The sequence below is a fragment of the Silurus aristotelis genome (genome assembly GCF_946808225.1).
Source record: "Silurus aristotelis genome assembly, chromosome: 2".
NCBI lineage: Eukaryota > Metazoa > Chordata > Actinopteri > Siluriformes > Siluridae > Silurus > Silurus aristotelis.
The window spans coordinates 37,992,636-38,015,186 of NC_139575.1; the positions used below are offsets into that span (position 1 = coordinate 37,992,636).

General features: G+C 41.5%; 1 protein-coding gene across 5 annotated transcripts in view; it reads left to right on the top strand.

The window, feature by feature from the left end:
• The first annotated feature begins 4,434 nt into the window (after positions 1-4,434).
• LOC310717368 (SEC14-like protein 1) overlaps positions 4,435-22,551 on the top strand; it is a 28,004-nt gene continuing 9,887 nt past the window's right edge. For 2 of the 5 annotated variants that reach the window (XM_083525276.1, XM_083525278.1), the window contains exons 1-7: positions 6,152-6,306; positions 8,320-8,405; positions 19,198-19,347; positions 19,550-19,681; positions 20,871-20,999; positions 21,100-21,343; positions 21,860-21,969. In XM_083525276.1, coding sequence (XP_083381402.1) covers positions 8,343-8,405; positions 19,198-19,347; positions 19,550-19,681; positions 20,871-20,999; positions 21,100-21,343; positions 21,860-21,969 — 828 coding nt within the window. In that variant the 5' untranslated portion in view covers positions 6,152-6,306; positions 8,320-8,342. Of the gene's footprint in view, positions 4,762-6,151; positions 6,307-7,475; positions 8,088-8,319; positions 8,406-19,197; positions 19,348-19,549; positions 19,682-20,870; positions 21,000-21,099; positions 21,344-21,859; positions 21,970-22,551 lie in introns of those variants that run through there. The other 3 variants (XM_083525277.1, XM_083525275.1, XM_083525279.1) reach the window with 3 other exon arrangements.

Here is a 22,551-nt window from a genome sequence, read left to right on the forward strand (position 1 = left end):
ATTGCATGTCCTTGGATGAAGTAGCGTGAAATTTTCCCTTCACATGAACTAACCTTAACTAACCCAAACCAGTTCCAGCATGACAATGACCCTGTGCACAAAGCCAGCTTCATGAAGATGTGCTTTACATGGGTTGAAGATCTCCTGCTATAGAGCTCTGACCTCAACCCTACTGGACACCTTTGGGATGAATGTGAACACTGATTGCACCTCAGGCCTCCTCATCTCTTTGCTAACTTTACTAACACCTGTGAGACAGAATCAGCACAGATCTTCACAAGCACACTCCAAAATCTAGTGGAACATCTTTCCAGAAGAATGAAGGTTGAAGTGGCAGTTTTGGGCCCCCCACCCCCACCCCACTGCCAAATAAAAAGAAAAAAATAAACACCAACAATCTGCACCTACTTTATCTTTTTATTAGAAATTAGAAGCACCACAAATAAATTAACACTTCCCACAACAAACAAACCGAATAAAAATGTCACTACAAATTAACCTCCAGAAAACGCGTGGTTGATATTAATGACAGCAAGGCAGCTGAGGTGCTCTTGTGACGAGGTGGACCTCAGGTATGATTCGATTAGTTTCAGCTTTTCCCTGCTTCAGCTAGTATCACTGGTCCATTTCTGAGAGCTCCATTTCAGCAGCTCAAGCAGGGTCATGTTCTTTTGATAGCGAGTCAGACGAGTTCTTCGGTTTCTGTCCAAGCTCTCTGCGGCAGGTAAACCTGCTAGTTTGACTTCAATCTAACTAGACTAGTTAGGTTGCAATTGTTTTGTTGCACGCTTACATGCATTATGATGAACTACATATTTGAAAGCGATTTTATCTTTTGCACGTTTTCCCACAACTTCTTTAATCTTTATTCTGAATTGGGCTTCTGGTGGTTTAGACCTATTTTGGCATCAATAATTTAAATTTGGATTCAGTTCTCCTCACTGATGTGACGTCACTCGAGGTCTTATCAGTTCTAACACTGGAAACCCTGAAGACTAAGGTGATGTCGCCCAACCCTCACCTCTCCTTTCTGAGTGTATGAGTGTGGGAACTTCTCCGGGCGGTGGGTGGGTGCAACACTCCGAGTTCTGACCAGGTTAAATGACCACACAAGAGAAGTTTTTTACAGAAAGAAGAGCGAAGAAAATCATGATATTACATCAGGAATAAACTATTCCTAAATCCCTGAACTCTATTTACTTACACTGTTCCAATACCTTTAATCACCATCTCACCTCTCTCTGATTTCAACACACAAACAGTTCTAAGCTTGCAAAACTTTTAGTTACAACACACACACACACACACACACACACACACACACACACACACACACACACACACACACACACCATTCTGCTGAAATATTTCACAATCAAAATAATAAACAAAATAAATAACAGTTAAACAACTCAGCATTTTATAAAGGAGCAGCTGAAAAAGGGCACTGTGTGTGTGTATGTGTGTGTGTGTGTGTGTGTGTGTGTGTGTGTGTGTGTGTGTGTGTGTGTGTGTCTGTGTGTGTCTGTGTGTGTCTGTGTGTGTGTGTGTGTGGTATTAATGTTATTATAGTAAATAATCCATTCTATTTGACAAATCATTTATGCATTGCTGTAAATAAGTGCACAATCCACAGAAGAGTTAATAAAGAGTTAATAAAGAGGTTTTAAAGCTCCATAAAAACAATTCCCTATCAGTGTTTTGGTCTTTGGTGCGAGACTCCGGGAAAATCAGCCAAACTAATTATTTTAACTGCGGTACAGCGGTGATTTTACTGTACATTAGACTGAGAGCATAAACATGAACCTGTGAAAGAATTCACACTAATCTCAGTTCAGAATTCAGCAGTGGAGTAACACACACACACACACACACACACACACACACACACACACACACACACACACACCGTCATCTGTATTTCTGTGATATAAATTCAGTTTCTCTGTTAAACTGCAGATCTTTTTTAAAATCTTCGCTGTTTGCAGTGAAAGAGGGTGATGTTTTCACTTCCTCATCACTTCACACTGCTGAGGGTTCAGTTTCTTCATCAAAACGCTGATCAGTTTCACTGAAGTAAAAACGTCTGGTTGGTGATAATGTACAAGTTGGTACATTATAGTGTTTAGTGAAATGTGTTCTCGGCTTGGTGTGTGTTAAAACCACGTGTTTTCTGAAGCTGTTTAAATGTTAAAGACATTAAACTTCATTGTTGAGTAATGAATTAACAATAAATCATAATAAGTAATTTAATGCTCCTGCTGCAGGTAAAGTAGGAGCTCAGTGGGTAAAATGTTGGACTTTTGATCAGACGGTTGTGAGTTCAAATCCCAGCAACACCAAACTGCTACTGCTGGGCCCCTCAGCAAGGCCCTTAACCCTCAACTGCTCAGGGTTTAAATGAGATTATTTTAGACGACAAACACCAGAGATTATCAGAAGTTGTAGCGCAGTAAGAAGTAGAAGCTACATGATAGTCTGGAAGAACTTGTTTTAATTACTACATTTATTCCTTTAGACCAAAAACTGCACAGATAAATAATGCATACGTGATACAGCAAAAATATTTATGAAGTTCCTGCAGTCATTTAGGACGTAAAAATAAGATACGTTAAAATTTAGGTAGACAGGTTTGTTATGGTACGATTTTATTACGTGGGGCAGAAATTTGTGGTAAGAAGTGAAATGTTTTTATTATGGCTAGTTTATAATGGGTTATAGTTATAATGGATTATAGTTATAATGGGCTAGGGTTATAATAGTTGTTAGTGGTTTTGTTTGTCTGCTAAGCTTAAACTCTAAATTAAACATTATTAATATTATTATTATTATTATTATTATTATTATTATTATTATTATTATTATTATTATTTTAATTAGTGAATTAACAATTCACGAATTAATGTCACATTAATTTTGAAATAATAATGATAATAATGATGATAATTATGTAATATATATATTTTTTTTATTTGAGGTGTCAAAATGAACGCAAATTGATTTTAAAAGCACTCATTTTATTAATGCACCCTTAATGCCGCGTGTATTTCTGTGTGGTTATTTTTATTACAAATATAAATAAATACATATATGAGGCGAAATTAAAACCTACAACGCAGCACGCATTTATTCACGACATCCTTTTTTTTTGCTCAGATATAACAAATAAAATAAACTCCACCAAAACAATTATTTTTAATCAATAAACATTTACTGATGCGCCAAGTCTCAAGTCTCAGCGGTTTGAGCTGCAGGAGCTCGTGTGTTGGATCAGAACCACGCTGACCAGCCTTCACTCCCCACATGCATCAATGACCATGTCGCCGGTTTACCACTGTTCCTTCCTTGTAGCACTTTTGATAGATACTGACCACTGCAGACAATTAATAATAATAATGAAATAATAATGGGTAATTGTGGTTCATCATTAGTTTATTGTTTATCATCATGTTTATTTATATTATAATTATTATTAGTAGTAGTAGTTGTAGTAGTAGTAGAAATGTCCAGAAGGTGGCGCCAATGCACCACTGTACATTAAGGGTTCATATCTGTGATATATTAATAATGATGATGATGATGATGAGATAGATAGATAGATAGATAGATAGATAGATAGATAGATAGATAGATAGATAGATAGATAGATAGATAGATAGATAGATAGATAATTATAATACTTTCCTGAGTAAAATTCACATGGATTTATCTCTCATTGGACTTAGCAGGTAAAAAAAAACCTGGATCGGATTCGGACTGAGATGTGAATCGGACTGAAAACTCTTATATCTGATCATGTCTCCTGTAGTGTGTGATGTTTCTACTGGTTTTTTGGAGTGTTGCAGGTTGTTCCTCTGTGCTGTATGTAAAGAACACAAGAGTTTCTGGAAAAACACTGAGATCACCGCAGCGTGGGCGCGTCTCAATCCAACACCGAGGGAGACAAAGGAGCTTACTAGGTCATACAGGGCACTCGGTTTGTGACACGCACTGCAGAAATGAGGTCATGTGATTCAGGGCTGGCGAATCAGGCCATAGCTTGCTTTCTATCTATCTATCTATCTATCTATCTATCTATCTATCTATCTATCTATCTATCTATCTATCATAATACAATAATCTTCTATCTATCTATCTATCTATCTATCTATCTATCTATCTATCTATCTATCTATCTATCTATCTATCTATCTATCATAATACAATAATCTTCTATCTATCTATCTATCTATCTATCTATCTATCTATCTATCTATCTATCTATCTATCTATCTATCTATCTATCTATCGAACAGAATCAGGATCGTTTTTATCGTCGATAAAATAATTCTCTAATTTGTACGCGTGTGTATTGTGTCGGTACCACGTCGATTCGGTGTTCGCTCACTACCTAGGGTTTAAGTGTTGATTTGAGACGCGCCCCTCTCTCGGCGTGTCAGATGAGAGAGAGAGAGAGAGAGAGAGAGAGAGAGAGGGAGAGAGGGAGGGAGGAGCGCGTGCAGAGAAGAGTAGAGTAGAGCAGGAGCGCTCTTTACTGGTTGGGAGATGTTCTCCTGAGTGCAGTCAGGATCTCCAGCTGGATGGAGGAGATATTTAGTGAAGGATTTCTCTCTCAGTCTGGCGCAGAGTCCGGAAGTCGTGCTGCGGGATACTGCACTTCATCCGGCAGTAAACAATAATATTAATAATAATAATAATAATAGTTGGGATCATCACCCACACGGAGCGGAATCTTGAATCCGGTTTAAATCTCTGAAAGCGGTGAGTGTGATTATATTTCCTGAAGCCGGATATCTAACCCGGTTTAACATGTTATGCTAGGTGCTAGCCTTGTGCCGCTGACTAGCCGCTCTAACCCGGGCTCTGAGAGCGGATTAGCTACACTGCTAACGGTGTTCAGTGAGCCGGGGTTTAACACACACACACACACACACACACACACACACACACACACACACACACACACACACACACGGGTTCTTTATTATTAACTAACCAGGGTTAACTTTAACTAACCCACATTACCGGCTCTGTGCGCGCGCTGTTAAAGGCTGTTATGAGTGTATTTACGGATCAGGAAAATATTTGTCTCTCTTTCTCTCTCTGTCTGTCTTCCCCTGTCTCTCTTTCTCTCTCTATCTGTCTCTCTCTTTCTCTATCTGTCTCCCCCTGTCTCTCTCTCTATCTCTCTATCTGTCTCTCTCTCTCTATCTGTCTCTCTTTCTCTGTCTGTCTCCCTCTGTCTATTTTCTCTCTCTGTCTCCCTCTGTCTCTCTTCATCTCTTTATGTCTGTCTCCATATTGCTCTCTTTCCCTTTTTATCTGTCTCTCTATGATTCTTGGTACTATGGTACTTTCTCTATCTGCTTGTCTCTCTGTCTTTTCTCCATATGTCTGTATCCCTGTCTTTCTCAGTCTGTCTCTATCTTAATCTGTTTGTCTCTGTCTTTCTCCCTGTGTCTCTGTCTGCCTGTTTCTGTTGTTTCTCTCCATGTCTCTTTTCGTCTCCCTATGTCTTTGCCTCCCTGTCCCTCGTTTTCTTGTTTTTCCTCTGTCACCATGTGGTTTGGTGGTCGCAGGTTTGTCTCAGTGATGTTTGGATTACAGCAGTGAAGAGAAAAGTCTGGATCCTGACGTGAACAACTGGAGGAAATCTACTGTCATCTGATGATTCAGAAGTGAATGTAAATCCGATTAAAATAAAGACACGTTAGTCTGCATTGGATTTCACGCACCTTCTGATTTGTTCGTGACCAGATGGAGCATTAAAACACACACACACACACACACACACACACATGCAGTAAATGATACACTTCACTGTTCTACATTGCTCTCATCCCCGCACGCGTTCGTCGCTTCTCGGCTTTGATCTGCTGATCGGTTTCTCACCACTGCAGTTCGGACGATGAGAAGAAGCTCAGCAGATCACAACACTTGTTTAATTAAACATTGAAAGATGAAACTCAAACATCAACCCCGCAGATTAAAACAGTCATTTATAACCTTAAATTTCACTCCCTACAATTTAATAGAATTCAGTATAATTAGCATAGAAATACACACTTCCCCCGGCCACTGCATAGAGCAACGCCCTATCCGTTACTATAACAACGACCCAAACAGAGGAGGCCTGTGAGGTTCCGCCCCTCTCAATAGACACACAATATAAACATCACCCACATCTGACTTTCACAATAGAAGTAATTGTCGACATCCAGATTTCTTATGTATTTACTGCTTCTCTCACGTAGACGTACTCAATCTCAACCAGACCATAATACACACCTGGATACCGTACTTCAGGTAAACGTTTAACGTAAAAAGTAGGTGTTGGTCGATTTGTTTTGTCGGATCTGCGCTTTAAAAACGGTGCGATCGGAAATGTTTTATTACCGGACATCATTAGTATGCAGTATCATCAGTGTGTGTTTGTTGTTGTTTTACTTCCTTAAAGTAAACAAAATGCCTCTCTTTCACTCTCATGTTTACTCCATTCTCTCCATCCCTTTTTCTTCATCCATCACCCTCTCCTGCAGTCCTTTCCATCGGTATTTATATATTTATCTCTGTTTGTGTGTCTGATCTGTTGGTGTTAAGGTTGTGTTTAAATCATTTGAGGCTTGATGGTAGGAGTGTGTGTGTGTGTGTGCGCGCGCGCTCGCGCGGGTGTTTATTGGCGCATTGAGAGGAACCGGAGTTCCTGGAATGTTCTTCCTGACTCCACATGCACCGCACAACACCCTGTTTTTTTCCCTCCTTGTATACAGGCGTGTGTGTGTGTGTGTGTGTGTGTGTATTGTGATGTCATCCGTTACGATTCTCAGCATTGTGTGTTGCAGTGTGCAAGTTTTCTTGACGTTTTGAAGTTTAGAGCCGTCAGTGTGGGAGTTTACACTCTGGTTTCTCTGGAAATTTCATCCAAATATACACTGTGTGTGTGTGTGTGTGTGTGTCTGTGTCTATGTCTGTGTGAGAGAGAGCGAGAGAGAGAGAGAGAGAGAGAGAGAAAGAATGTGATGGACACAGTGTATGAGAGAGAGAGAGAGGGAGGGAGAGAAAGAATGTGATGGACACAGTGTATGCGAGAGAGAGAGAGAGAGAGAGAGAGAGAGAGAGAGAGAAAGTGGAGGGAGGGAGAGAAAGAATGTGATGGACACAGTGTATCAGAGAGAGGATAAGAGACAGAGCGTGAGGAAGAAAGAGGGAGAGACAGGGTGAGAGTCAGACAGGCGGAAAGCGAGAGAGAGATGGAACGCAGGCTGGTGTGTAAGTGAGTGGTTTGTAATGAATGAGTGTATCAGCTGCAGTCCTTCATTCATCTCTCTTTTTTTTTTTAAAACTGTGTATTGATCGTGAAGGAGAGGTGTATTTATCAATGAGACTCTCTCTCTCTCTCTCTCTCTCTCTCCCCCCCCCCTCGGGCGATGTGCCAGAACTCGGGGCGGTGAACCTGTGAGGGATGTTAATGGAGTGTAAAATCTCCCAGCGCTGCTCTTTACTCTCTTCTCCACACTCCTGCTTTTCATTCCTCTCTTCCTTTCAGTCTCTGTTTATTAGTCAGAAGGTGTGTGAGAAACTGAGGATCAGGACTGAGCAGGACACATGGACTAACACACTCCTACACTCGAGCGCTGTTTCATTCCTCTTTCACCTCTCACTCGAATTTCCAGCTCTTTCTTTCATTATTCTCTATCTCTCTCTCTCTCATCTATTGTTTTTTAAATCATTGTTTTCTTCTTTTCTCTCTCTGTCATTTGCACTTTCTTTCTCTTTCTTTTTTCTCTCTTCATTCTCTCACCATCGATTTCTCGCTCTCTTTCTTCTCCTCTCTCTCGCTCTCGCTCTTTAACACTCTGTGTTGCATGTGATTTCTTGCTCAGTTTTTCTTCTTTACCTCCTTTGCTCTGAGTTATTTTGTCTCTCGATCTCTTTCTCCTGCTCTCTTTTTCTATTTCTTGGTCGTATTTCTTTCTCTTATTCTCTCTTTCTTTGTCTTTTGTCCTTTGCACTCTTTTTGTTCCCATACCTTCATTCGTTCTTCTTTTGTCAGACCGCAGCTCGTCACGTTTGAGAGAACACGTGAGGTGCGACTGCTCCACCCTGAACACTTATAACCCTTTCACTGCTGACACTGGAGACTCCTTTCTTTACATCAAAGTCACAATAAAACTTTACACGTGTGTTCAGCGCGATACGATACGCCGCAGTGTGTGTTTGTCTCGGGTCCATCGTACGTGTACCCTGTGAGCGAGTGGTTACTATGGCGACGATAGCTTCATTTCCCTTTTTTTCCATGTGGTTTTTTTTTCTCCCCAGGTTGGTGTGAGATCTGATTCACGATGGTACAGCAGTATCAATCCCCCGTGCGTGTCTACAAGCACCCCTTCGAGCTGGTCATGACTGTGAGTACTGCACCCACGCTAACATCGCTAACGGGTAAAGCAAGCCTGTAGGCGTGTGTGTGTGTGTGTGTGTGTGTGTGTGTGTGAGACTGAGTCTGATTGTGTGTGTGTGTGTGTGTGTGTGTGTGTGTGTGTGTGTGTGTGTGTGTGTGTGTGTGTGTGTGTGTGTGTGTGACAGTGTAAGAGTCTGTAAGTGTGTTTGACTGTGAGTGTGTGTGTGTGACTGAGTGTAAGAGTCTGTGTGTGTGATTGAGTGTAAGTGTCTGCGTGTCTGCGTGTGTACGAGTGTACGAGTGTACGAGTGTGTGTGTGTGTGTGTGTGTGTGTGTGACAGTGTAAGAGTCTGTAAGTGTGTTTGACTGTGCGTGAGTGTGTGTGTGTGTGACTGAGTGTAAGAGTCTGTGTGTGTGATTGAGTGTAAGTGTCTGCGTGTCTGCGTGTGTACGAGTGTACGAGTGTGTGTGTGTGTGTGACAGTGTAAGAGTCTGTAAGTGTGTTTGACTGTGCGTGAGTGTGTGTGTGTGTGACTGAGTGTAAGAGTCTGTGTGTGTGATTGAGTGTAAGTGTCTGTGTGTCTGCGTGTGTACGAGTGTACGAGTGTACGAGTGTACGAGTGTGTGTGTGTGTGTAAGACTGCAGTATCAGCAGAGTGGTAGGAGGTTAATGGAGTGTTGCGGTGCAGTAGATGGACGTCTCCTGTTTCCTGTTCTCTGTGATAGTGATATATTTACATTCTCACATCTCAAATCTGCTCGCTCTCTCGCTCTCTCTCTCTCGCTCTCTCTCTCTCTCTCTCGCGCTCTCTTTCTCTGAACACGGCCCTTTTCCTCTCTTTTCCCTGCATTGTGTAGTTATTATTGTTTATTGTGCGTGCTTTGTGTTTTATTGCTGCATTCCTGTACACATTCCCTCGAACGATATAAAGGCGTAAAACTCCGGCGCAGCTCGCGGCGGCGTTCCGCTCGCGTACGGAATGTTCCAGAACATCCAGCGTGTTTCAGCTCGTCCTGTTTCTAACAGCACGTTTTTTTTCCCCCCTGATCCTCCGAAATTATCACTATACAGGCCACTTTCAGATCAGATGTATTCACTTAATGATTTAATGATTTAATCAATGTATTTATTATTTATTAATGCACTTTTTTCCCCGTAAAAAAAAAACAAAAAAAAACGTTTAAACTTTTCAGCATAAAAACAAATTTGCGTTTTTATTATTTTTATTTTTTGTATTGTTGTTTTCTGTTTATTGTTTCCGTAGTTTATTATTATTATTATTATTATTATTATTTTGTAAAGCACAATACATCATGTTTTATCCGTTTATTATTACTTCCCTCCTGAAACTGGAGACTCCTTCCCCAAACCGTTACAGAAGCGTTTCTTAGTTTTGGGAGAAATTCACAGTAATACTGATTATATTTATTATTTACAGTGTGAGTTTATATAATAATATATAATACAACAACATATTAGTATTTAAATATATTTATATTTAGATATAAATAATCCTCCTGAATCCAATGGTAATTGATAATAACCCATCCTTGTGTATAGGTGAAATTAGTATTAATTAATTAATATTTATTTATATATACTAGATATTATTGGTTTCACAGGCTGTCTTTCTTTCTTTTCTTTAGATAAAGTATATTTTGGTGGTAACCGAAGCGTTCCCCTGAACGTTGGCGTTCCCCTGAACGTTGGCGTTCCCCTGAACGTTGGCGTTTCTTTGAACATTCGCGTCTCTCAGGCGTGTGAGAGTTTAATTCCCGTATCAGGAGTCGTGCCAGCTGGCAGCTTGTCAGGAGTTTCGGAGAACTGGTTTTCTTTTCTTTTTTTTTCTCTCCTTCACTGCAGCATTCTTTAACTAACACACACACACACACACACACACACACACACACACACACACACACACACACACACAACACTTGCCTTCCTGTACACTAGTGTTCTAAGGAACAGGGAAGTGCCCCACTTGGGCCTCACTGCTCTCCTCAGTGTGATTTACATAGATATCGTTTTTATTCTTCACTTTGAAGCTCAAACGTACAGAAAACTCATTGTGAATGGATTAAAAAAAAACAAAACACTGTAGCTAATACGCTTTATTTTAGGGGTCCGAACACCAAACAAGCACAAACACTGTACTGAAATAAGTGTTGTACAGAGTTCAGTCCTTCCACTGTTCTTCTATTTTGGGTTTTTCGTCCAGCAAAATATTTTCCAAAAATAAAATCACAGAACGCTGGTGGATTTCTTATCGATCATTCATTCTTTCTGTCCGTCTTCATCTAATAATTAAATTAAACATAATAGAAATGTCTTGTAAATGAATTATGACTCGATATGGTGACGTCTGACAGGTTCCCGAGGCGCGACCTTCAGTACGGTTTTCCATCTACGTGGATTTGTTCGCTAACATCCACAACGAAGTCGTCCTCAAGGTCCTGCACGTGATCTCCCTCTTAACCCTTCGAGACTTTTTAGCGTCACGTTCAACTTTTTTGGTTGACGTGACAGAAATTCCGACTGGAAACTTTTCCCATGCATTAATGGCATGTTGTGTAAACGCTCAGGTGGAACATTCCACTGTTTCCCGAAACACCTGAGTTTAACATGCAAACAGGAATTCTTTTCCACAGTATCACACAAGATATTATACGTAGTACTCGGTTATTTATTTTTTCTCATCCTTGCTGAGGTCGTGACCCGCCTGAGAGGGTGTTTGTTTCATGTTTTCTCTGGAGGACACGGATGAGCAGCCATGTGAGATCATTTGTGCTGCAAGTGCAGAGCTTCTACTGCGCAGTAACACTAACGGGATAAACAGCGACAGGGAGTGAGAGCGAGTGAGTTCTGCTCCCCGGGGCAGCGACGGGAGATTTCAGCTCCCTGCTGTGGTTGTTATCTTGTGTGTGTGTGTGTGTGTGTGTGTGTGGTGTTGTGTAGCTACATTAATGAGCAGGTCGTATGGTTTTGTTCCAGCAAAGTTCTCCGTGTTCCTTATTTGGTCATATTTCAAAACAAACAACGATATTTATTTATTCCTCTCGTAACCATGACAGCTTTTCACTCGTTAAAGAAAAAAGACACCTTGTTTACAGTTACATTTCATTCAGAATTTAATGACGACTTGTGTTGTCCTTATTCTTTTTATCCATTTATGGCTACTTTTAAATACGAAGAGGCGTCTCACGTAAAACTCTTCTGTCCTCACATTCCTTTTACGAGCTACAGATTTAACTCTGACACTGGAGACTCCTTCTATCAATGGTGCAAATCGAATAAAACACAAATTCTACAAATATAAATAGGGGTTTCCATGGTAACAGTACGCCTCTGACATCGTAGATTATTTCTCTATTACAGCACAGCGAGGTTTCATTTAGTAAAAAACAGAAATACGACCATATAAGGAATACGCAGGACTGGAACGGAACCATACCAGTTGCTCGTTAGTGTAACCCTAGGACCTGTAGCTATAGAAACCAGTAGTAATTACATATCAACACTGGAGTTTAGCAAGATTAATTTTGTATTAGTTTTTTTGCTTTAGTTAATCGTTACTTGTTCGACGTATTGATCCATGCGTTTTATCTACAAAATCTGCGTTTTCACTCTGACTCTGCTTTTCTCATTTGGACCTGGAGTTTATTCCCTGGAGCTCAGAGGGGGTCTTTCATGTGGTGTCTTCAGCAGTGCTGAACATCTGGAAAAACAAATGCATTCAAAAATCATTCCCAAATCAGTAGAAAAAACAGAGCTGTGGCTTTGGATATAAAAAAAGTCAGATTGTTTACAGATTGTTGTGCAAGAGAGGAAAGGAGGAAGGAAGTGGATGTGAAAACAGATGCACTGTTTCATCAGGGAGGAAGCGACAAACCTGCGGTGGTGCTGGTGGTGGTGTTGTTCTTGTACACTATCAGTGTTAGTTACCACCATCCCATATTATTACACAACACGCTATTACAGGAGATCATCCCAGACGACACGTGCCGCTAAAACTCCCGAGAGCCGGGATAAGTCCGAGGCAGAGGGATTAAAGTTTAAAAGATGAGACCAGATCGGATCAGAACATCAGCTCGGAGCTTCACGCACAGGAAGTCAACAGAGAAGTGAGGAGAAGAAAGGTTACTTTAATACAGTAAACAAATCCTCTCGCTGGACTGGGAACAGATCGGGCGTGTGATCAGAGAAAATAAAATCCGCCTGGAGAGATGAGTGCGTGTGAAAGCGAGAGGAAAGAATTCGCTCTGTTGAGGCCCTGAAGCGGAATCACTTGACCAAACTTGTGCATTTAATGAGTTAGAGTTTTTTTATTAATTTTTTATTTTTTTTTAATAACAGTTGCTTAATATCTTGTGGGACAATGTTACCTGACATTTTCTTCTGAATATCGAATACTCACTCATTTCGCCTTCCGGTGGCGTTGAAACGTCCCGTACTGCAAACATCCCAGAGTTGTTTTCAGGTTGGTCTCAGGATGAGAATCAAATTTGTAGAAATAGTTTGTAGAAAATCCAGTATGACTCAAAAGTCTCAAACTTATAGTCAGATTTCTTCTGTTGGTGACCCTAAAGCGTTGGGAGATGTACAGCGACTAAAGTGAGAGTTTACAGGTCAAAAATAAATGTCCAAAGCTATCCATGGCCCACCATACCAATGTGGTATAAAAAAGAAAAAGACTGCTGTTTTAACACGCCAGTAAATGGCAGCATGAGGCTGCACGCACAGTCACGTGGAGCACCGACCTTCATAAGTCATAAGAGATAATGAACATGATCTCACTTACACACCCTCCCTAGTCACCAAATTTGACTCCTGCGGACTTCACCGTCTTCCTGAAGATGATGACTCGGTTATAATGTCGCCGTTTTGACACCGTTGGCGGAGATCCGGTGCGAATAGCAGAAGATTCTTCGAAAAGAAGACTTTCAGGACATGTTCCAGAAGTGGTGCAAGGGGACTGTTTTGAAGGTGGAAGTGTGTAAACGTAGATAAATAAAGCACTTTCTTAAATCTTTTTGATACCAACTCATCTATTCCCAATGTAGAGGAATAAGACTCTTGTGCACCTTCAGTGCTGAACCTTTTAATTGCTATTGAATGACTTTAAAACGTATAAATCTGCAGTATACGTTTTGTTTTTCTAAAGATATCAGGCTGCTGCTGTGTCTTGGCCTCTATGGAATGTTCTGGAAATGTGGTGAAGCCTCTCTCTCTCTCTCTCTCTCTCTCTCTCTCTCTCTGCAGCTGGTAGTGGGGGGGGTAAAGTATACGCAGTGCAGTAATGTACAGCAGATCTTTATTTTTTGGGGGTTTTTTCTATCTCTATGCGAGAGTGAAAGTGAGAGAACACTGCAACTAACTATCTCCATCGATCTCTTTCTCTCTAAAACCAATAGCGTGACCTTGAGCATCGTTGCTCAGCAGTCTTTCACGATCAACCTCGATCACCACATGTGCAACTCACGTGGCATCAAGTACACAGTGTTCTGCGCACGTGTGACACAATACGCACGCACACACACACACACAGATGCGCACACACAGACCTTTACACCGTCATAAGGAAAAGAACATTCATCATTCATTTTGTTTGTATTTGTTTTTGCTAATTGGATCCGGTTCACATGTTTGACAGGGAGGTTCTGATAGAAACGGCCTGAATTGAAGGTGCAGTACGCAAAATCGTGTTTCTGCTAGTGTTGCAAAATTCCAGTAGTTTTCAAGGCCGGAAACTTTCCATACAAATAAACTTTATTTACGAAATTGCTGGTGAGCCTGTAATATAAAACATAACAAATGTAGTTACAAAAATCTTGAAGGATAATTTTGGTTAAAACAACCAGATTTTCTGGAATTTTTGTTGAATTTCTTTCTGGAATCACACACACACACACACACACACACATGTACTGCAGGGTTACTGAGGCCACGCCCCCTACATGCATAACATTTCTACAATCCTGCACACACAATAATGTCAAAAAAAGTTTACATTTGTTTAAAACTCCCTCGTGCTGAGTGTAAATTACTGCACAACAACATTATACTGATTAAATCTGTCATTTTAAATCAGTTTATGATCAAACAAAATGTATACGATACAGTTTATATCAATCGCCCCAAATTTAACATTTATTCCCCTTCACAATTCCTGGTAAGATTCTAACTTGGAATATTTAAAAAAAATTCCCCAGATGAAATTCCAATTGAAAGTTTTGGGAATTCTTGTTCTGTCTTTCCGAATTCACCCCCACCCCTATAGATTCCTCTTTCTTTCTCAGAACCTTCCAAGAATAGAGAGACCTGTTTATTCGCACTTTAGTCACCACACGCCGTTTTTCTCTCCTTCCTTTCATCAAAGCAAAGCTCTCATTATCGCTGAACACTGCGGCTAAGTAAGAACTAAACACCCCCTGACGTCAGAGTGTGTGTGTGTGTGTGTCTGACATCCCCTTAATAACAAGTTTACACAGCACCCATTACAGACAGAGTCTAACGTTTCATAGCGTTGATTAGACACTCACGAGCAGGTCTGACACGTGATAACCTCCAATTAAAACCTGATAGCTGGAATTACGCCGCCGTTCAGCGCTCGGCTCGGCACCAACCCGCAATCCGTCTCCAAACACGGTGTCCGAGCTCGAGACGAACGTTAAAGTCCCCTTTTAGCGTGACGCATCAAAGCTGACATCGTTATTTTAGTGCACTTAAATGAAACATGCTACACGACATCACTTCCTGTCGACCCAGGAAGTGTGTGTTTTCATCAGAGCGATTCAATGGGGACGTTTACTTTTTTAAACAAATCAGGTTTTTTTTCTCTGTTCTATTCAAAATACTCTCATACGATCCATCGATTTAATCCTACGCTGTTCATGGTCCGACTTTTCTTATTTCACGTTTACCGTTTAAAAGAAAAACTTCCCGACCATAAAACATGGCCCCCTGCTTTCTCCCCTAAATTTTAATAGTTGTTGTTTACAATGAACGTAGCATGAAGGTGATTTTGACCAGCGTTCAGAACGTTTCCCAGAGGTGTACGGTATCAGCACGCCGAGACCAGAGGCCCGGAGAGGAACATGTAGGATAAATTTACACACGCCTGTGGATCGGATTTCCGATCTCCCCGACTCTGACGCTCGGAGCCAGCTCTCTCCTCGACCTACTTTCTGATCGCATTATAGCACGAGAGCTCAGAATAGCCTCGAACTCTCGCTCTCGGAAATAGCTCAAGTGCTGTCAGCTTATGACCTTCGTGTGTGTGTGTGTGTGTGTGTGTGTATGTGTGTGTGTGTGTGTGTGTGTGTGTGTGTGTGTGTGTGTGTGTAAACAATGAGTGTGTACACAATGAATAATGTTGTCATATAAATGTAGGTATGTACAATTTTCTCCTTTATTTTAGACTTGGTTTGTTTGTAAGACTTACTGCACACTAGTCGTAACCATAGCGACGCTCTTCCCGCAGTCCTCGCTACTCCAACATCGGCTAGCTAACTAGATTACATTTACGGTTGTCAGTAGTGCAGGAGGCTCCGCCCCCTCCCTCTGAATACCATGAAAGTTTATCAACACTATCAAAAACATTTATTTTCATTTCTGCTCATTTGTTTTCTCTTATTTTAAGATTTTCGTACATTCAACATAGACATTTTTTAGTATAATTTAAATTGGGAAGCAATCAATATTTAAATAGTTTTATAAAATCATCAAATTAGAATAAATTGTATTTATTTATTTATTTCCTTTTATTTTTAATTGTATTAACTCGTTTTCATGTTGTTCTCCAAATAATTTTTTTCGTTTTGTGTTTACAATTACAAACCGTGTGTGTGTGTGTGTGTGTGTGTGTGTGTGTGTGTGTGTGTGTGTGTGTGTGTGTTTAAATCCTACACAATTCCTTCTGTCCATCTGAGCATAATTAATGAGTTGAGCTTGAAGCAAGGGCTTGTTTTACTTTTTTTCCCCCCGCTGTCGAACAGGAACACAAGCGCCCACACACACACACACACACACACACACACACACACACACACACACACACAAAGACAGTTCTGTATCAAACTGCACAGCAAAATCCAAACAATTGGTGCCTGTAATACGAGATTCTCCGAAAAACACCTCTGCAGTGCCCTCTCTGACTGTGTGTGTGTGTGTGTGTGTGTGTGTGTGTGTGTGTGTGTGTGTGTGTGTGTGTGTGTGTGTGTGTGTGTGTGTGTGTGTGTGTGTGTGTGTGTGTGTGTGTGTGTGTGTGTGCTCAGCGTGAGGTTTATAAGCCACAGCAGGAAAACGCCACCGGTTGTGTCTCATTTCACCAAGTGTCTCTTAGAGTACAGCGTGAGGCAGTGATGGAGAAAGACTGAGCAATGGGAAGAGAAGGACACTGAGAAGGAGCGATCAACAGACACACAGAGAAAGAGAGAGACAGATGGGGATGGAGAGAGCTAGAAACTGAGACACCGAGATGATTGATGAAGAGAGGGATGGATAGAGCGAGAGGTCCATAGAGACACGTGGAGTGAGAGAGACTGATAGGTTGAAAGAGCCAGACTGAGCAAAGAGAGAGCGACGCAGATAGAGTGAATAGAGATAGATGGATAGAGGGATAGAGAAAGAGGCAGGTAGATTGAGAGAGACAGATATTATGAATGAGAGATGCAGAGATTTGGAGAGAGATGTAGATAGATGCACAGGGAGAGCGAGTGAAAGAGTGAGACAGACAAGAAATATTCAAAAATGGAGGGAGGAAAAGAGAGGTAGAGAGATTGATAGATGTGTAAAGAGAGAAAGAGAGAGAGAGAGAGATGTATGCATTGTGTGTATTTGACATAATTTACACAGTGTGTTTACTTCATTGGTTTATTTTTTGGATTTACTCTTTTGCCTGTGTGTGTTTGCATGTGTGTGTGTGTGTGTTTTTGCGTGTGTAGAACATCCTGTATTACCCGGCTCTCACACACACACACACACACACACACACACACACACACACACACACACACACACACACACACACACAGGATCTGAACTGACAAAATCACCTGTTTTTGTTCTTTGTGTGTGTGTGTGTGTGTACAGTCATGTTGCATTAATTTTGGATCATATTTATATATATTTATTATTATTTTTAATAAATTCATGAAAATAATGATTTACGATGAAATTACCTTTTTCTTTTTTAACCCTGGAGTTATGCTTTTGCAAAAATGTAATGGATTTTCTAAATATATAGGAGGTCCCCTGGTGGTCTAGTGGTTAAGATGCAGCGCTCCCACCGCTGCGACCCGGGTTCGATTCCCGGTCAGGGAACCATCCCCAGCCACTCTTAGTGCCGGTCCCAAGCCCGGATAAATTGGGGAGGGTTGCGTTAGGAAGGGCATCCAGCGTAAAACATGTGCCAAATCAAACGTGCGGAGGATCCGCTGTGGCGACCCCTAACGGGAGAAGCCGAAAAGAAACTTATAGGAGTGCGCACACACACACACACACACACACACACACCCCTCTGGATGTTTCTATAATTAACGCACAATGTAGTGTGTGTGTGTGTGTGTGTGTGTGTGTGTGTGTGTGTGTGTGTGTGTGTGTGTGTGTGTGTGTGTGTGTGTGTGTGTGTGTGTGTGTGTGTGTGTGTGAAGGATAAAACGTGACTGAACACACACCCCTCCATGTCTGAACTCTGTGTTTACAGCACAGCAGGATTAAACCCTGTTTTAGAGAGAGAGAGGGAATAAAAACGAAAAGAAAGCAAGAGAGAGACTGAAAGAGAAAGAGAGAAAAGAATTGTGTGCAAATGTGAGATTAAATCTGATATTCAAATTCAGTTTACACACACACACACACACACACACACACACACACACACACATTTGTGTGTGAGTTTGCTCATGTACACAAATTCTGATCTGGTATTTCCTTTTTGCATGCACACGGTGATCACCTCTCACATTCCTCCGTCTCCACTTCCTCCTCTTCTCTCTTTTTCTTATTTCCCTTATCTCCTTTCCATCTCCCCATTGCCCCTTCTTCTCTGATCTCCTCTTTCTACCTCTCCTCTTCTCCATTTCTCTTGTCCTCTTTTCTCTCCTCTTCCTTTTTATCTCTCCTCTCCTCTAATCTCCTCTTTCTCTTCTCTTTCCATCTCTTTTTTCCCTTCCATCTATCCTCTACTCTTCTTTCCTCTCCTTTCTCTTCCATCTCTTCTTTCCTCTTTTCACCTCTCCTCTCTCTTGCACTCTCTTTTCTCTTCCTGGTTTTTCCTCAGTTTGTTTTTGTTTGTTTAGTAAAACGAGTGTGACCTGATTTGTGCAGCCGGTTAAACACGTTGTTGAAAACAGCCGGACGCTTTGCGCTCTCTCTCTCTCTCTCTCTCTCTCTCTCTCTCTCTCTCTCTCTCTCTCACTTTCTTTCTCTTTCTCTCTCTTTTACTTACACACACACCCTAGTTTCTGTTCCATCTGCTGACCTGGTGTTCAGGACACCTGCAAAGAAGATTTGTCCTGAAAAAAAACCACACACACACACACACACAATAGTTCGTTAGATAAAAGGGGTTTTAATCATGTTAGCTCTGCCTTTTTTTTTTTTTTTTGTACTATATTTAGTTTCTACATATCGTGAGCTTTGTATCTAAATGTTGTTGCTATGTTTACATAAATTCTGTAATTGCTGCTTTGATGTTCATAACAATTTGTTAACATTTTACTCTTCCTCTCTTTTTCTCTCATTCACTTTATCTCTTGTCTGTGTCTCTCTCTTTTTACCCTCTATCCCTCTCTTTTAGGCGTACGAGAGGAGGTTCCCCACGTGCCATCTCATCCCCATGTTTGTGGCCAGTGATGTCCTCAATGAGGAAACAAGTGAAGATAACTCCACCCACAAAATTGAGAGGCGGTGCAAGCTGGATGTCGACGCCCCCCGACTCCTGAAAAGGGTAACACATTTAATCAAGGAGACACGTGTTTTATTTCACTTACACTACAGCCGTTCACTAACCAATCAAACGCCGCACGTTCTCACGTCCTACCTCTGACACCTTCACATCCGAGCGGTTTCTATAGAAACGATAAGGTTATAGGATAAACGATCAGAGCGGATCACATGTACGTTGTTTCTGACACTGTGGTTGTGTACAGATCGCAGGCGTGGACTACGTTTACTTCATCCAGAAGAACACGCTGAACCACAAAGAGAGGACGCTGCACATCGAGTCCCACAACGAGACCTTCTCCAACCGCGTCATCATCCACGAGCTCTGCTGCTACTCGGTGAGACACACACACACACACACACACAAACACGCACGCGCTTCTCCTCCATACACGGTCACGCACTCTTCTAAGGAATGCATGTTATTCCTTTTAATGTATTTAAACCATCTGCTGAAGGCTAACGGCCTCAAAACACGTGTCACAGAGTTCTTCAAACAAATCAGAAACGTGTGTGTGCTTTTGTTGAGTTGTGACCGTGACTCATAACAGTTCACAAATTTCACCAAGATTTTCCCCAAGAGGGAGGGGAGGACCCGGTTAGGGGGGGGGGGGGGGGGGGGTGTGTGTGTGTGTGTGTGTGTGTGTGTGTGTGTGTGTGTGTGTGTGTGTGTGTGTGTGTGTGTGTGTGTGTGTGTGTGTGTGTGTGTGAGGTTCCTGTCAGCGCCTTGCTGTGTGTATGATTAGTCGCTGTGTACGTGGGACAGAATTGGGGCTGGATGATGGAATGCGAACAACGTGAAGCTGTACAGCTTAACACACACACACACACACTTTCAGCTTCTAGAGCCTGCTGTTATTAAAAGAACAATACAAAACCCACACACCGTCGGCCTTTGAGCTAACGAGTGTTAGAGTTAATTGTTTTTAGGTCACAGCGCAGGTCTATTCTGAATTCTGATTGGTCAGAAGGTGTGAGATGCTGCTGACTCTTTCTGTAATAAGTGTGAAGTCTAACGGTGCAAAAGGAATAAAACACTCTGGGAGTTTAACATGGGCACACGTTTATTTATCTACAGCGTCTATATATACACAATGCGTGTGTGTGTGTGTGTGTGTGTGTGTGTGCGTGTGTGTGTGCGTGTGTGTGTTTTGAAAGGCTAGAAAAAGAATTAACGAGGAAGTTCTGTCTGTCTCTGACGCTTTCCAGAAGTTTGCGTGATGTTGCAGTGCCGACGATGCAGTTTTTCGCAGAGTTTTGTCGTCTCTCGTCATTCTGCTGATCCCTCGCTTCTTTTCTTTCTTTCTTTTTTTGCCATCTGCACTTCTGAGTCATGAAAAAAAAGCATGCAGCTGTTTTTATTCTGTATGCAGTTCCTAGAAGTAATAGTAATAATTTATTAATAAGAATTATAAATATGTATATTATTTGTATAATTAAGTTGAATTGCGTTTTGTTTTATTGTGTGTGTGTGTGTGTGTGTGTGTGTGTGTGTGTGTGTGTGTGTGTGTGTGTGTGTGTGATCAGGTTCACCCTGAGAATGAAGACTGGACGTGTTTTGAGCAGTCTGCCAGCCTGGACATCAAATCCTTCTTCGGTTTCGAGAGCACAGTGGAGAAAATCGCCATGAAGCAGTACGCCAACAGCATCAAAAAGGTAACCATGACGACGAAGAAGAAACAAACATTTGATCAGTTTACGGTTTCATTCTGGCTTTTCCACTGACCAGTGTTTTGCTATAAATTTGTGCGTTCAGGGTAAAGAGATCATCGAGTACTACCTGAGAGAGCTAGAGGAGGAGGGTATTACCCATGTCCCCCGCTGGAGCCCCAACACATCCTTCGTTCAGCCCATCGTTGCAGTCACGCCCCCGGATCCTCCCACTACGGCCCCTATTGCCATCACTGCCCCCGCCGAAAGCACCAAAGACGTAGCGCCATGTAAAGACAACAGCGTTCCAGTAGACGGTGCCAACGAGGCACTCGCTGCCACGCCCGATGGTGAACATTTACTGTTTTCGTAAAAAAAAAGGAAAGAAAAGAAAAATACAATTCTGTTTATTTGTATTTAAAGGAGTTCTGTTCCCATTACCCATACCACTGCTCCCATTACCACTACTACCCCTACCATTACCCCTACTACCCCTACCATTACCCATACCACTGCTCCCATTACCACTACTACCCCTACCATTATCATTACCACTGCTCCCATTACCACTACTACCCCTACCATTATCATTACCACTGCTCCCATTACCATTATCATTACCACTGCTCCCATTACCACTTCTACCCCTACCATTATCATTACCACTGCTCCCATTACCATTATCATTATCACTGCTCCCATTACCACTACTACCCCTACCATTATCATTACCACTGCTCCCATTACCACTACTACCCCTACCATTATCATTACCACTGCTCCTAACCCACTGCTACTTCTAATACTATCAATAGTAACATTAGTATCTATCTAAGTGTGTGTGTGTGTGTGTGTTCTCATGTTAGATAAACTGGACGCTGACTACATCAATCGTTACCTGGGTGACCTCACACCTCTGCAGGAAAGCTGCCTGATTCGCCTCCGCAGCTGGCTGCAGGAAACACACAAGGGCAAGGTGAGACACACACACACACACACGTCTTGCTGTGCTACACCTAAAATCTTTTCTGTAACTGAAACCAAAAGGAATAGCGAAGATAAACAATAAATAGTGGAGACCAGCCAAATGTCCCCACAATGTCAAACCTGTTCTTTTTGTGTGAGGACCGATGTTATTGATGGTGTGTGTGTGTGTGTGTGTGTGTGTGTGTGTGTGTGTGTGTGTGTGTGTGTGTGTGTGTGTGTGTGTGTGTGTGTAAAATACGGTATTGCAATCGCGATGTGAGCTTGTGCGATTTTTATGATGGCAAACGTTGCGATTTAATGAAATAAATAAGTGCATGTGTGAACACACTTTCTGAGAGCTTAAATATTTTTGTGAAAACGTATGTTTTTATTTATTGTTTTATTTAATTCAGCTGTACCTTGGAGAAAAAAAGTTACATTAATGCAAAGGTTTCATTTTGTAAAAAAAGATTTTATTTTAAAAAACCTTATAGTTGTAAAATACACATTTCAGTGTCATCAATAATCTGCGTGCAATTTCTTTAATGACTCATGAAACCATTAATTATATTACTATCACAATATCAACCTC